Raw genomic sequence first — 13,750 nt, forward strand, 5'->3', positions numbered from 1 at the left:
TGTATTGTCTTTTAATAAAGAAGGATCATCATTTTTGCATAGAGCATTCAGCACTTTAGGAACAAAGCAACGGGATAATTTAATTCAGTCACTTTAAGATATTTTCCAGTGTACTTACCAAAGGCCCAGATCTTCCGGTTAAACCCATTGGACCAGGAGGCCCCCTCAAAGCCAACTGCAAAAACAGAAGAAAGATTAATCTCTATATTGCATTTGTTCCTCATTTAAAGACAATTGAGGTTCTCAATCTCTGCCTCCACAACTCTATGACATGCTCAACAAGTAAAGGTGTTGGCTCCTGTGTTTTTAAATATTAAAAATATTAAATTCTGGGCCTTATACAGGATAATACAAAATCCTCATGAGTGCATGCATGTTTGACAACACATACCACACAATTTGCACTGAGGCCTCTAGTAACAGGTAAGAGATTTTCATGACCAGCTCATAATCTAATTTACAGCAGTAATGACTACCAATTTGTTCTGTAAGTGGGCTTGTTTGAGATACGGTTTTACCAGCAATAATTGTACCACATGTGGTAAACTGATGTGAGATTGGGGGAAATCCGTGGAGCCTTTTTCTCCAGTTGATGAGTATTTTGCACTTATGGAATTTTGGATAATCTATCAGGGACAGTATTTACCACTTATCGACCTGCAGTATCATCATCACTACTACTGGAATGAGGCCCAACATGACCTGGGGCAAAGGTGAGAATGGGAGATATTTTCTATTTTTGTTAAAACCATTTTGATATCAAGAATATCATTATCTGTCATGGATTAAAGCCTAATGGAAGGCCTGGTCACATGAGGTCTCACATTGTGGTGGATATATGTATGGGTGCCTCAAAGCTCTCATCTTGAGTATAAAGGTAACAGTAAACACCTGTGTTCATTTAAACACCCCCACCACATTGTCGCGCCTTGAAACACTTGTGTATAGGCGCGTTACAAATACCATATCATATCATATCATACCACCTAATTATGAGTAGGGATCACACGAGATATTTACAGCCTACAGAACACAAAAAGTACTTCATTGGGTAAACAACCAATATGAGGCTCATGTAGCACCCCATGTCAAAAATATGCAATCCTAGCTCACAATTAGGTGAAATGCTTTGATGTCTTTACATCTTGTCACTTACATCTTTTAGCATTTGCATCTGTTCGTTGCATCAAATCTTTATAGCAAAACTACTAACTCCCTTATTATTTTTTCTATACTCCCTTGCCGTTTTGGCATTTGTTTTAATTGTTCCCTGAGAAATGAGCAAAACAATATGTAAATCCACAAATGGAAATGTACTGATGCAAATGCATAAAGATGTAAATGCATTGATGTAAAGACATGTCACTGACTTGTGGTATTTTCGAAATTGGCAGTATTTAAATTAGCACATATTTTTAGCATTACCACCATACTCAATGGAAGTCAAGCCCTTTAGCATTCACCTGTAGCAGATACTAAATAACTAGGCCAAGATAATAGCAAGGCCAAGATCGAGATAGATTGGGAAAGAAGTATGAAGAGGACACCTGCCACAGGTATATTGCCCCCTTCCAATTACCGCCTATTAGTTGTGTGTGTGTTTGTTTATGGTGCAAGATGTGCACGAGGAAGGGCAGGAGCAGCTATGAAAAGCCAAATACGAAAGATAAATCTGAATCCCCAAGTTCCAGATCCACCCAGAAGCTTAATCTCGTTCACCCAGTCATTAAGCACCGCTTTCCTTCCCAATTGTTTAATGCCAGGACATCCACTTTAATTTAAGCCTTTTTTAAGATATGTTAATAAACTCTAGCATGATCCTATGTCCAATTCCCTTTAAATAACTCACCCAAAAGAACGGTATTAAAAACGTATAATGCAGTGTCTGCCAACCATATGGCGTTCCCTGCTAATGTGTCTGCATACTCTTGACAGCATTCTCGGGCAAACTGTCCCACAGCTGCAATCCAATCTGTGTCATTATTTTGTGCCACTTGAGGGAAATGAAATTAAGAACCCATGGTGCCAGCACACCGGTCGGCATCCGCGCTGGGCAGGAAAAAGTCTTTTTGAAGAGCGAAAGAATACCAATGGCCAGAATGGCTATCATTTTTGAATGGTCATTTTATTGAAATATATGTTTGTGGTGGTGTTTTATGTAGCACTAACATGCAGACTTCTGTGTGCGTCCCAGCACTTTCAGGAACTGCATTATGCTGCAATGCCAGAAGAAGTCCTGGTTCAGACAGGCGCAGTAAACACAACATGTATCGGTGCACCACAGGGACGGGGCTGGCGCCTGGGCCCTAAGCCCATGAGAAGGTCCCAATCGTCCTATCACCCTTGAACACCATGGGCAGGAAAGTAACATGGCCAAAGGGCCACTCAAGTGAGAGTAGACTTTAATTGGCAAGTTCTCATCTGAGTGCAGCAGTAAAATGCGTCTGCTTTTCTGGCATCTCGCTTGCCCTGACAGTAGATCCTCTTCACTTGATCTGATAAGCTAACAGCATATTGTGAAATACAAAGTCGTTTTAATGTTTAGTGTGTATTAATGTCTCTATTGTTTTCATTTACATAGCTGGGGGGAAGATTTAAATGCGATCAGAGCATTACTTAGAATGGGATGCTGGAGCAGCAAATACAGATCTTTTCTAAGCAGTATATAACAATGATGGATAAAGGTACACAGGAACTTAAACTGAGGGTTAAGGGAGAGGAAGCAATGTGGGACGTGCCATATGTGAATCATAAGCATATATACATTTCTATTCCCTGCAATTGAATGACGCATTTTTCCTTTTATTAATGGCTATAGGGAGGTCTCACGTTACAATACAGGTGCATGCTCGTTATACACCATTTCTTTACTAAGGAGGCCATTCTTTACATATTGCATCAATAACAATAGTCTCTACTGTGGGGGGCAATGCAGCCATGCCTTTACACCGTATGGACATTTTTGTAAACCAGGCCTTTAGTGTTTTAGTGAGAATAGCAACACTGTGTATCGTACTAAGAAGGACAATGCTACCATTCCATAAAACAATTAGCAGAAGAAACTAGTGATGCAATGCTACCATTCCATAAAACAATTAGCAGAAGAAACTAGTGATGCAATCCTGCCATTCCATTACATTGTGCAGCAAGAAAACCATGAATCCTCTATACCTGAAATTCCATCTTTCCATTTCTCTTCAATAGAGGGCAATGGTGATTATTCTCAACCAAGGAGAGCAATTATAAAATGTGTCACTGAGGGCAACGACAGTATGTATAAACATAATGGTAAACAGGTTTTTATCAAAGAAGGCAATTAAACATTGTTATGAAGGAGGGTAATGGAAAAACGTATTTATCAAAGAAGCCAAATATTACATGTCTTGCCCATGTAAAGCAATTGGAACAGTATTTATTAATGGGCTCTTTTGGGTGTTTTATGCTGTGCCACATCCCACTCAATTCCCCTTCATAGTGCCTTCTACGCTGAGGACATTGAATTTACCCTTGAGGAAAAAGGTAGAATTAGTCTATAAATGATGAAGGGCAATCGTGACAATTCTCAAACTTTGATAGCGCTGATGCCATTTTCTACACCAGTGAAAATGGTGAAATTGTGTATATCACAATGTTGAATAGTGCCATTTCTTTTCCGTATGTGACAATGGTGTTATTCTCCTACAAGCAAAGGACTGGGTTCATTTCTTTGCAATGTATGGCAATTATACCATTGTATATACGCTGTGTGCAAATGACGGCCTTACTTTAGAAGGACAATAATGCCATTGCCGTCCATGGAGATAAAAGTAATATGCATATACTTTGGAGGGAAACTCTTTCATATACTTATATTGGGCAGCAATGTTAATTGATCATAGAAAAAAGCAGCACCATTTCTATATGATGTAGGACCACTGCAACATTTGTCTGAAACGGAGGACAGTGGCAAGATTCTTATCCTGGATGCCAACTGTGCCTTTAATACTCCTTTATGGTAAATTGTGCCATTTCTAGACTACAAAGGAAAGGAATCTCATTTCACTGACATGCTGGAATGTTTTAACTTTCCCATGTAACCTACAGCACTGGTAGCATTGTGTGCATTTTGTATTTCTCAACCATAGTGAACAAGTCTGTCTATGGCGGGCAGTGATGCGGCCACTGTCAAGCAGAACTACATTAATGTTTATGACAGGACCTGGTGTAATGCCGCTGTCAACGCAATCTCTTGTGTAGTCAATGGAGGCACGTTTGACTGATCCTGTGTGAATGAAGAGTTCTGGAACACGAGTGAGAGAAGTGTGGCTCCATATCTGGATATGATCTGCCCGTGAGAGCCCAGCACACTGACTTCCTGAAACCAAAGCACACATCTGGCAGACCCTGTCTCTTCCTACATATCATATTCTGCATTTTATACAGTAAGACTCTCCATAGCCCAGGATAGGCTGGATAAAGGATAGAGCACTGAACATACCCTGGCTTGCTGTAATATGGCTTGAGCTTGAGATTCCTGGGCAGAGACTTGTGGTCCTTTGGAACCACCATCACCCCCTCCGGAGAAGCGGAACTGTTGAAGAAAAGGAAAGAAATATATGTTACTCTTACATGTGCCAAAATTCATTGTATTTGGATTATATGCCTAGAGAAATAGAGTAGAGTGCTGATTATGACAAGGGCCAAACTCAAATTCTATAATCAGGGATGGGCGGGATGTGCTCTTACCGAGGCTTAGACGTTTAGCAGATAAACAATGAGCTACACAAAACATCAATATGACCCAACACAAAGGTTCACAACACGCACTACACCAGTCCCTCTGGTAATATCTGAAATTGAACTTTATGAGTCTTTATATGTACCCTCCAACCATTCCCTCAGGGAAGATATACAATATAAACATGAGCTGCTCCTTTTGTTGAATTGGTAGTCATCAATCTGTGTATCGCAGTCATGGAAATTAATTATACATAGCTTTGATGTACCCAGAGGACTGGTTTAATTTATAAAAAACACGGACATACGTAAAAAGAAATAAGCATCATTTTCAATTGCCAAATAATTAGGCAATAGGTAATCAGAAAATGACCCCACCAATTTGTCCAGATCATTTGAACCCTTTGGGAGCATGTTTAAATGTTTAGAAAAAAATCTCTCTCTGTACGCTTACTGAATGTATGAGCATTTGGAACAAAGCAGTATTTCACAGGCAACACAGATCAACATTTGTTTTTTACATGTACGTTTTCATGTCCACCTTTTCAATACACAGACACATGCACCTTCGCTCTAGATCTTCTATACACCTGCTGTTACTTACAATAAATTACACAGACTATTATTCCATCTTTTGATGAAGACATTGTGGAAACTTGGATCTCAGTTTGAAAGTTGCGCTTAAAAACAGGCGGTATTCCATATACAGCCTCTTTTTACCACTTGTCAAATGATAAATTATGGGTATTTACAACATGAGGTATGTAAATACCAATTTATTATGAGGTCATCAATCTCATAAAAACGTACTCCAATTTTTACCTGCCAAAAGAGAGGTGGCGGTAAACATTTTACAAACTTCCTTGTAATTTCACAAAGTTTCTTAGTATTAAAGGGATGTCCAAGAGCATTCTGAATGGGTACCCCACTGAAGGGTGAACACTGGGCTTCTATGAAGCCTACATCACCCCCCCCCTTTTGCAATTCTATTCAAAAAGGTAATTATTGACTCTACTGTGCAATCAAATGTGTTACAGTAGTAGTATGGTCTGCTACTGTACAGAATCCATTTTCCTCCTCAAAACGAGGGTGACAATTAATTGAAATAAATTCTAAACACTGCATGCAGGTTAACTGAAATACCACAAGCAATCTTTAGTAAATCTGCCTCCATTACCACCGATAGTTTGGTAAACCCATAATAATGTGTAGGCCCTTTAATCTGCAGGGGCAGTATTGACTGCATGCACAGGTGCAAGTGAAAAACGTGCAGAACCTATATTGAGCCCTGAATTGTTATGATGAAATCAGTCAGTCAAAGGCAGAACAAGACTGCTCATCAAGGAGTTTACTTGTTAACAGTTTCATGGAAGTCATTGGAGTCTCTGGATTAGCACAACAATAACACCATCTCTGGGTGAAGGTTACATTACTTTTCTAATCATGTTTGCTGGTAGTAAAGCAGAAGAGTGCATTTTACTGATGAAGTATTTCATGCTTTAGTAATAAGCAGTATATTACCACCAGTTGTAAGTACCAGTTACCACTGGTGGTATTCATACATGCTTTTCCATAATGGACCTTCATCATATTATAATTGTATTAAAGGGCAAACATAGTTGTTGCCTCATACCAGAATATGAACACACTGCAGAGAATCAGGTAGTGACTCTTTCTCTCACACCTCCCTCTTACAAAGTGACCGGCACAAGGAAACCCAAACATGGTGTACCAAGGATAGATAAGTAAGTCATCCCCATTTGAGGCAGTAAGTGAGTGAGTGGATGGATGAGTGAATAGCTAAGTAAGTGGGTGAGTGTGTTTGTGTATGGGGTGCTTGTGAGTATCTGTGTGTGTGAGTGACTGAGTAGCTAATTGTGTAAGCAAGTAAGCAGGTGGTCTGTTAAAGAGAAGAGGACTACGCGGGAGAGTGAGTGACTGCATGGTTTATCGAGGATGCTTTCAGTAATAGGATGCAGTTATCACAGCCAAAGTTTGAGACTAGCAGCAGAGATGAGTCTGAGGTCTCTTAAAGGTTAAATACAGGAATAGTTGGCTCCAGGAATGGTGGTAGTTCATATAATCTCCATTTAAAATGAAGAATGACAGCAGATATCCATTTCTTTTGCTTCGAGACACCAATTAAAATGTAATGGTTGGACAGGTTATTAGAAAACGAATGTTTTACCATCTGTATACGTATGCTATTTATCTTGGAAAAGGGCGATCTAATAAAGAGGGGTTGAATAAAAATGTTAGACATGGGGAGTTCAGAACAGGGAGTCTTACGGTCAACTTGGTGTTGGACAAAAGCCTATTTTGATATGATATTTATGTGATCAGGCCACCAAAGACAAAGAGTGAAGTGGAATAAGGAGGAGATATGATCTCGAGCCCTGGCGTTCAATGCTGATAAACAATGCAAAAAGGAAAAGCAAGAGGAACAACCCCTTTTAGGAATCTGCCAAGATGACAGTAGAGGCTGTTTGAAGAGACGTCTCCATTCGATGGCCATTGCCTGATTGGTGAATGTAAAAGACGGGCTTGTTTTCCAGACATTTTCACAGCTTAGAGGGAATCACCTTCCCAATTTGTTTGGAATTGAAAAAATGAGCCAACACTGTGATATTATACTAAGCCCACATAAAACATTATGAACACTTAATCTATGCTGAGCACTGAGCCAATGGCATGAACCTCCACTTAGCTGAAGTTTAATATCATGGCAAATCAAACCACACTGAGTACTGAGCTGAAGAAATGAATTGCCACTGTGCTCCAACTTCTATTATGAAGAATCACTCCATGCTGAGCACAGCGATAATGCCAGGCACCTCCACTGAGCTCAAATACAAAACTATGGGGCAAAAATCCATGCTGAGCATTGCACCAATCGCATTATTTTGAATTTTGATCAAGTTTAGAGTTAGGGAGGATTAATCCAAACCAAACAATGTGCATTCTTTAATACAGAGAATGAATCCATGCCCGGCATTGAGACAATGGCATACATCTTCACTGAGCCTTGATCTGTATGGAAAGCTAATGTCTGCTTACCATTGAGTTACTGGCTTGAACCACCATTAAATTCAATAAAAGTTATGAGAATTAAGCCTAGCTGAGCACTGAGGGAGTGGCATGACATTCGCTGTGCGAAGATGAATATAGCAGAGAATTTACACTGACACAAGTCCCCACTGAGCTCTCAATCCAAGACTCCACAAGTGTACTCTTTATGATGGTGCCTATGTATTTAAAGGCACTGCCCTAGTGGAGTAACATTTCCTTTTCCAATGTTTAACTGCTTTTGTATCTAAATGTGCTCCTTATGGTTGTCTGCTTTTTGAGAGGTATTCTCCCATCTTTCTTGAATTACATTTTTTGGCTATTGTGTACCAAATAAATCAGGGAGGGAGCGTGACAGACTCTCAAGCAGGAGACCAAGGGCACAGAAGGTGGAAAGACAGACTACTTACTGTACTTCAAGTAAGGTATGCCATACTTTGCGTCTACTGTGCCAAGATTCAGTGTGGACAAGAACAAGTCAAGCTGCAGCAGTTGTGCTCATTCTCAGCATGGGCTTGGAGACTATGCATCCGTGCGACGGATGATCTGGGCATAGCATTACTATTGCAGATGCCCTCTGTTTAAGTGATAAAAAAGAAAAGAAGTGCTTCACTACTCGCAGGGATTGAAGGTTTCCAAGGCACACCTATGTAAGTACTGCTGAAATTTGAATACAAATCCAGAAGAAAATCTGAATATCCATCTTTTCATCTGTCATTTGGTGCCTTGTATGTGTCCTTTATTGTAACCGGTTTTTGCTGTACACTGGAAAGAGGATATTGTGTCCCTGTCACTTTCTCTATGAAAGAGAGAATTAACATTTCAAAGGTCTGAATGGTGGAGGTGGTAAAAGATTCTTCGATTTTTCTCTTGTCTCCTCCCTCTTGCACAAAACATCTTTCTTGTTTTCTTTTTTTAGGGGCCACCATTTTGTTGTGGTAAACAGCACAATTATAATCTCCAAAATATATGATTGCCATTACCGGTTTATGTCTGTATTTATCTGAGCTGGAAATAACTGCCACTGGTGATTATGTTTGTGTTGCTTCTGATCACAGTTGACCTTACTTGTTTGTGCATACCTTACTATTTCTAGCAGTGAAATCCTGCTAACTTGTCCCGCTTGCAAAATCGTATGCTTTAACCTTCTGACCCGTTAACTGACTTTTATCTGTGGATCTACAACTGCAGCTATTATACAGCTGTCAGATTTCCCATCAAACCGCTCACTCCGACATATCCTTCCTCTACATCTTAGGCTGTTAGCACTCGTATAACACCTCTTGTTGGCTCTTCCTTCTCTCACACAAGTTCATCGCCACTATGTGCCATCCCCGAGTTAAGATACTGTACATTGTTAACTTCTCCCCTCACGACACTATTGTGACAGGCAGGAAGAGTTTAAAAAAACCTTCTCAGACACCTGTGATTGTCCCTATGCTAATACGTACAGAACAGGCCACAACAATGAGCTTTGCACCAACATTCTTTTCTTTGCCCTTAAAAAATAACCTTTTTCTTGCATTCTAAGGACTTATTTAAAACTCCCTCTGTCCACCCAAATGAAGGCAGGTGACCAGTGGATCACCTGCATATATAATTCAAAAACTTGTCAGTTGATTAATAATGTATACAATGCTGGCACCAGCATGTACCAAGCCAATTATTTCAATCTCAGCAAAGTCGACTCTCTCTTACCTCACATTCTGCACGTGATTATGTCTTCCCCTTCTATTTGCACTCCTAGTGGCATGACACCCGCCAAGTCTGTGCATTTGTTATCTCCTTTTGTTAGTCTCCAGCCTCCCACTTCCTCTACAACCACCCCTGACAATCTCTATCAGGAATGCACAGTCCCTTCCTTGCCTATTCCTCTCTCCCAGCAGCCTCCGGACCATGACCCGCTCCTGACTCTGAACATTCTCACAAAATGCAAGCTGCATTCGATTTGGTTCACAAACAACTACTCCCAAGACTCTGCCATGATTAAAAAAACGTACAGCACCATTCAAAATTGGATGGCCAACCATCACCTTTGCCTCAAGGACAAGAAAACTGAGATATTCATTGTTGGCAGCTTTCAAATCCTTGACCCGGCATAAGCCCCCTTCGCCATCAATGGCAACCCCATCCCGGTTTCAAGCAACATAAAAACCCTTGGGGTCTACCCAGATGCGGAACTCAACATGCACAAGCACATCAATTCCCTTGCCTCTTCCACTGCTTGTACTACTAAGCTCATTAACCTTAACCCAATATTCCTGTCACCAGGCAACTGCCTAACACTAGCCAGAGACATCATAGGCCATGCACTGGATTATTGCAATGCCCTAGTCACACATACCTCAGCTAAGAACCTAAATCTAAACTCCAACTCTTGCAAAATAATGCTCTCAGTGCTGCCTGGGGCCTTAAGCGCAGTGACCACATCTCACAAGCAAGAAGACACCCATTGGCTCCCAAACAAAGCACACATTGGGTTCAAGACCCTTGCAATTGCCCACCGTTGCATTCACAAAACAGGCCCTGCTTATTTCAACACCTGCATCCACAGAAAAACATTCACACGCCACCTACTCTCTTCCTCCTCCCTATAATCTTTGCCTCTACCGGCCTGAAACAGAAATCATCTATTTTCATCTGTCCTCAATGTCCTCTCTCTTTTTCAATTGATCTGATTTTTGGGGTTCTCCTCCATTACCTTCTGGCATAGCCAGAAATCTTGGTGTTCAGTTTATTTTATTTATTTCAATTTTTGTTCAGCGCTGGCCCAACCCAGATGATCTAGGAGCACCTTACAAGGTTCAAAGGTCAAAAAGGTGGGAGGTGAAAGAGAAGTTACAAAAAATTGTCAGGATAGGATAGAAAGATGAGGATAGACAAGTGGTAGCAGGGGGTATGATTGGTGGTGCTATGTGTGGCGAAACAGGTATGCTTTGAGGCTCTTTTTGAAAGTGATGATGGAGGGTGAAGAGCAGATGTGAAGAGGTAGAGTGTTCCATGCCCTAAGTGCCCAGTGGGTAAATACCTGTTTTTGTGTTTTGTTTGACAGCAATTTGTCCTTCACTCCTCAAATCAACTTGACAGTTAAAAAACGAATGCCCACCTGTATTTGAGGGAGAATATCTTCCTGTATATAACAACACCACAGAAAATCACTGTTGACCAAGGCCTTGCACTGTGCAGACTAAATTACTGCAACACTATTTACTTGGGACGGTAGGAAGAATCCATCCAAAACTATAAACCCCCCAGAAGAAGGCTGCCTGACTGATTTTATCACTCAAACAGAGGGACTCCAGTTCCTCCTCCTTGAAAGCGATGAAATGACTCCAAGTGTAATCCAGAATCATCAGCAAATTCCATGACATTATCCACAAGCGTTTAGTACACAAAGTCCAAGATATCTCACATCTAGAATCAAAAGTAAAATTCCAAACGCGCACCTATGTTCATCATCCACAACTCGCTTTGCACCCCTACGTTTCACAGAATCAGATTTGGTGGTTGCTCCTTTGTGGTTCTTGGTTCTAAACAATGGAACGATCTTCCACTGGAAATCACAAATTAGGCCTCTTATCACTGCTTCAGCCTTAACCTAAACAGCTTATTTGCTGACCTCTGCTGTTTACCTCTGCAGTTTACGCCCATAGGTGTCCCTTCTGATTCCTTTCTGCGTAGAGGACTGTCTATAACTGTAACTTTTGTAACTACTTGTATTTTTGTACATTATTATTGGTATTGAACTATTACAATGTATCTTAAAATGTGCATTATGGTATGTTAATGCTGAGACTGAGAGTTCCCTTTCTGATGCTGTGTCATTGCAAATTAATTCTGAGAACAATTATTGATGTCGTACCATGTTAGTGTAATGCTGACAGCATCAGTACTGATAATGAGCCATGGTGTGTCTATCCCTGTATTGATAGGACACCTCAGAGTGTGAATGCTGAGGGAGCCGTATTGATGCTGAATCTCAGTATGCAAAAGGAAAGGGCATCAGTATGGTGACGCTAAATCATAGCCTGTTGTTGCAGAGAGCATCTGCACTGATACTGACTCGTAACACAGTAATGCTGAGGGCGCACATAGTGTTTGCTGAATCATAGTATGGTATTAGTTTATTGGGAGATCTTATATGGCTGAAATAGACAATGTGGCCCGTTTTTGCACTACATGTTAACATTTTTAAAATTGCCTGGAGTGGTCTTTTTGCATTGAATTTCAAATGTAAATGGCCCCCTCTATGCTATTTACTCTTACAATTCAAATGACTTCCCATCATTTGACACTGAAAGAAGTGTCATTAGTAGCATTAATGTACCATGATTTCACATCAACAAGGTGCTCACAGTATTATTATGGCATGATTCAAAATCTAAGCCGGAGAAGATAGTATTGGTGTAACATGGCCTAGGGTCAATAGAGAGGCAATAACGTAACATGATTGAGCGTTGTTGCACGAACAACCAGCATTGGCATAACATCATTTAAGGGCAATACAGGAGTGCTCAGCATTAGATCACAAAGCGTGCCAAGCACACATGCATCACAGGATTCAACACAGATTGTAGTTTGATGTTGGTGCAACATAACCAGAAAACAAACTTGAAGTCTATAAAAAAAAATACTTGCCTCATATGCAGATATTAACCACTAGTGAGTCTAGCCTCGCTACTGGATCAACCCTCAGGGTGACAATGAAGACACCCATAGCCTATCACACAAGGCCTATAGTCACTGTTAGTTACCATCATCAGGCTACCTTGGTATAGTTACATTAATATGTAAACCCCAGGCTACATGATCTCTTGCAGTTCTGCATTGTGCTCTTCCACTTTTGTCTTAAGGTGTCAGCAAACTGATAGAATAAATAAAAGGTCCAGGAGAAACTTAAGTTAATCTTCCATGGTGTCCCCATATGACGCAAGCCACGTCACGGCCCAATAACTCACCTATCAACTGTGATTTGTAAGTCAATATCTATCATTACTGAGTTTCATTGCAGGCAATCACGAAAGGATTGCCATGTGTCTATTCATCTTGATCCTGCTGCACCTTTACCTCTTTGGAGGATTGGAGCAATTGAGAAAGAAAAAAATATATATGTTTATATATATATATATATATGAGAATGCATTACTTACCGTAAAAGCATTTCTGATGGTTGTATCTGCTTAGATTCACATGCTGTGCATAGGTCCGACATCCAGTGGTCACTGCGGAGTATTGCATTTTGTTTTTCGTAGTCGAAAAGGGGACGTCGACCAGGCGTGTCTGAAACACTATCCCTATAGTGACGTGCGTTGTACCCACAATCCCTCACGCGTCGAGGTCCCTCTGTTTGTATTTTTTCTGCCCTGAGGGAGCCTTCTAGACGTGAGTGAGTACAGAAAGAGAGAGAGATATATAAAGGAAGTCTATGTTCCTTCCATCCGAGCGGGGAGGAAGGGTGGGCGCATGTGAATCTAAGCAGATACAACCATCAGAAATGCTTTTACGGTAAGTAATGCATTCTCTTCTGATGTTTGTTAATCTGCTTAGAATCACATGCTGTGCATAGACTAGCGAGCAGTACCCGGAGTTGGCGGTGGGTTATGAGAAGGAACAGTAGAGAAAAGGTGTCGTAATACTGCCTGTCCCACCTGGGAGTCAGATCTAGAGTGTGTATCTAGACAGTAGTGTTTTGTAAAGGTGTGCACAGAACTCCAGGTAGCCGCTTTGCAGATGGACTCAAGGGGAACATTTGCAATGAATGCTATGGATGCCCCCGTGCCTCGAGTAGAGTGTGCTCTTGGCTTAAAGGGTAGTTCTCTCTTAGCAAGAGTATAGCAGAGAGTGATGCATTGAACAATCCATCTAGAAATAGTGGATTTTGAAACCGCATCTCCTTCTCTTCCTGCTGCCACCGAGACAAAGAACTGATTAGTCTTCCTCAATGGTCTGGTTCTTTCCATGTAGAACA

At 40.8% G+C, this 13,750-nt stretch overlaps 1 protein-coding gene across 2 annotated transcripts in view; it reads right to left on the reverse strand.

The window, feature by feature from the left end:
• COL5A1 (collagen type V alpha 1 chain) overlaps nucleotides 1–13,750 on the reverse strand; it is a 635,679-nt gene that overhangs the window by 290,548 nt on the left and 331,381 nt on the right. For both annotated transcript variants that reach the window (XM_069609606.1, XM_069609605.1), the window contains exons 13-14: nucleotides 4,478–4,570; nucleotides 119–175 (exon numbers count right to left, since the gene is read on the reverse strand). In XM_069609606.1, coding sequence (XP_069465707.1) covers nucleotides 119–175; nucleotides 4,478–4,570 — 150 coding nt within the window. The remainder of the gene's footprint in view (nucleotides 1–118; nucleotides 176–4,477; nucleotides 4,571–13,750) is intronic.

This window comes from Ambystoma mexicanum, chromosome 8 (assembly GCF_040938575.1).
Source record: "Ambystoma mexicanum isolate Mex_15411 chromosome 8, UKY_AmexF1_1, whole genome shotgun sequence".
In the NCBI taxonomy this organism is placed as follows: Eukaryota; Metazoa; Chordata; class Amphibia; order Caudata; family Ambystomatidae; genus Ambystoma; species Ambystoma mexicanum.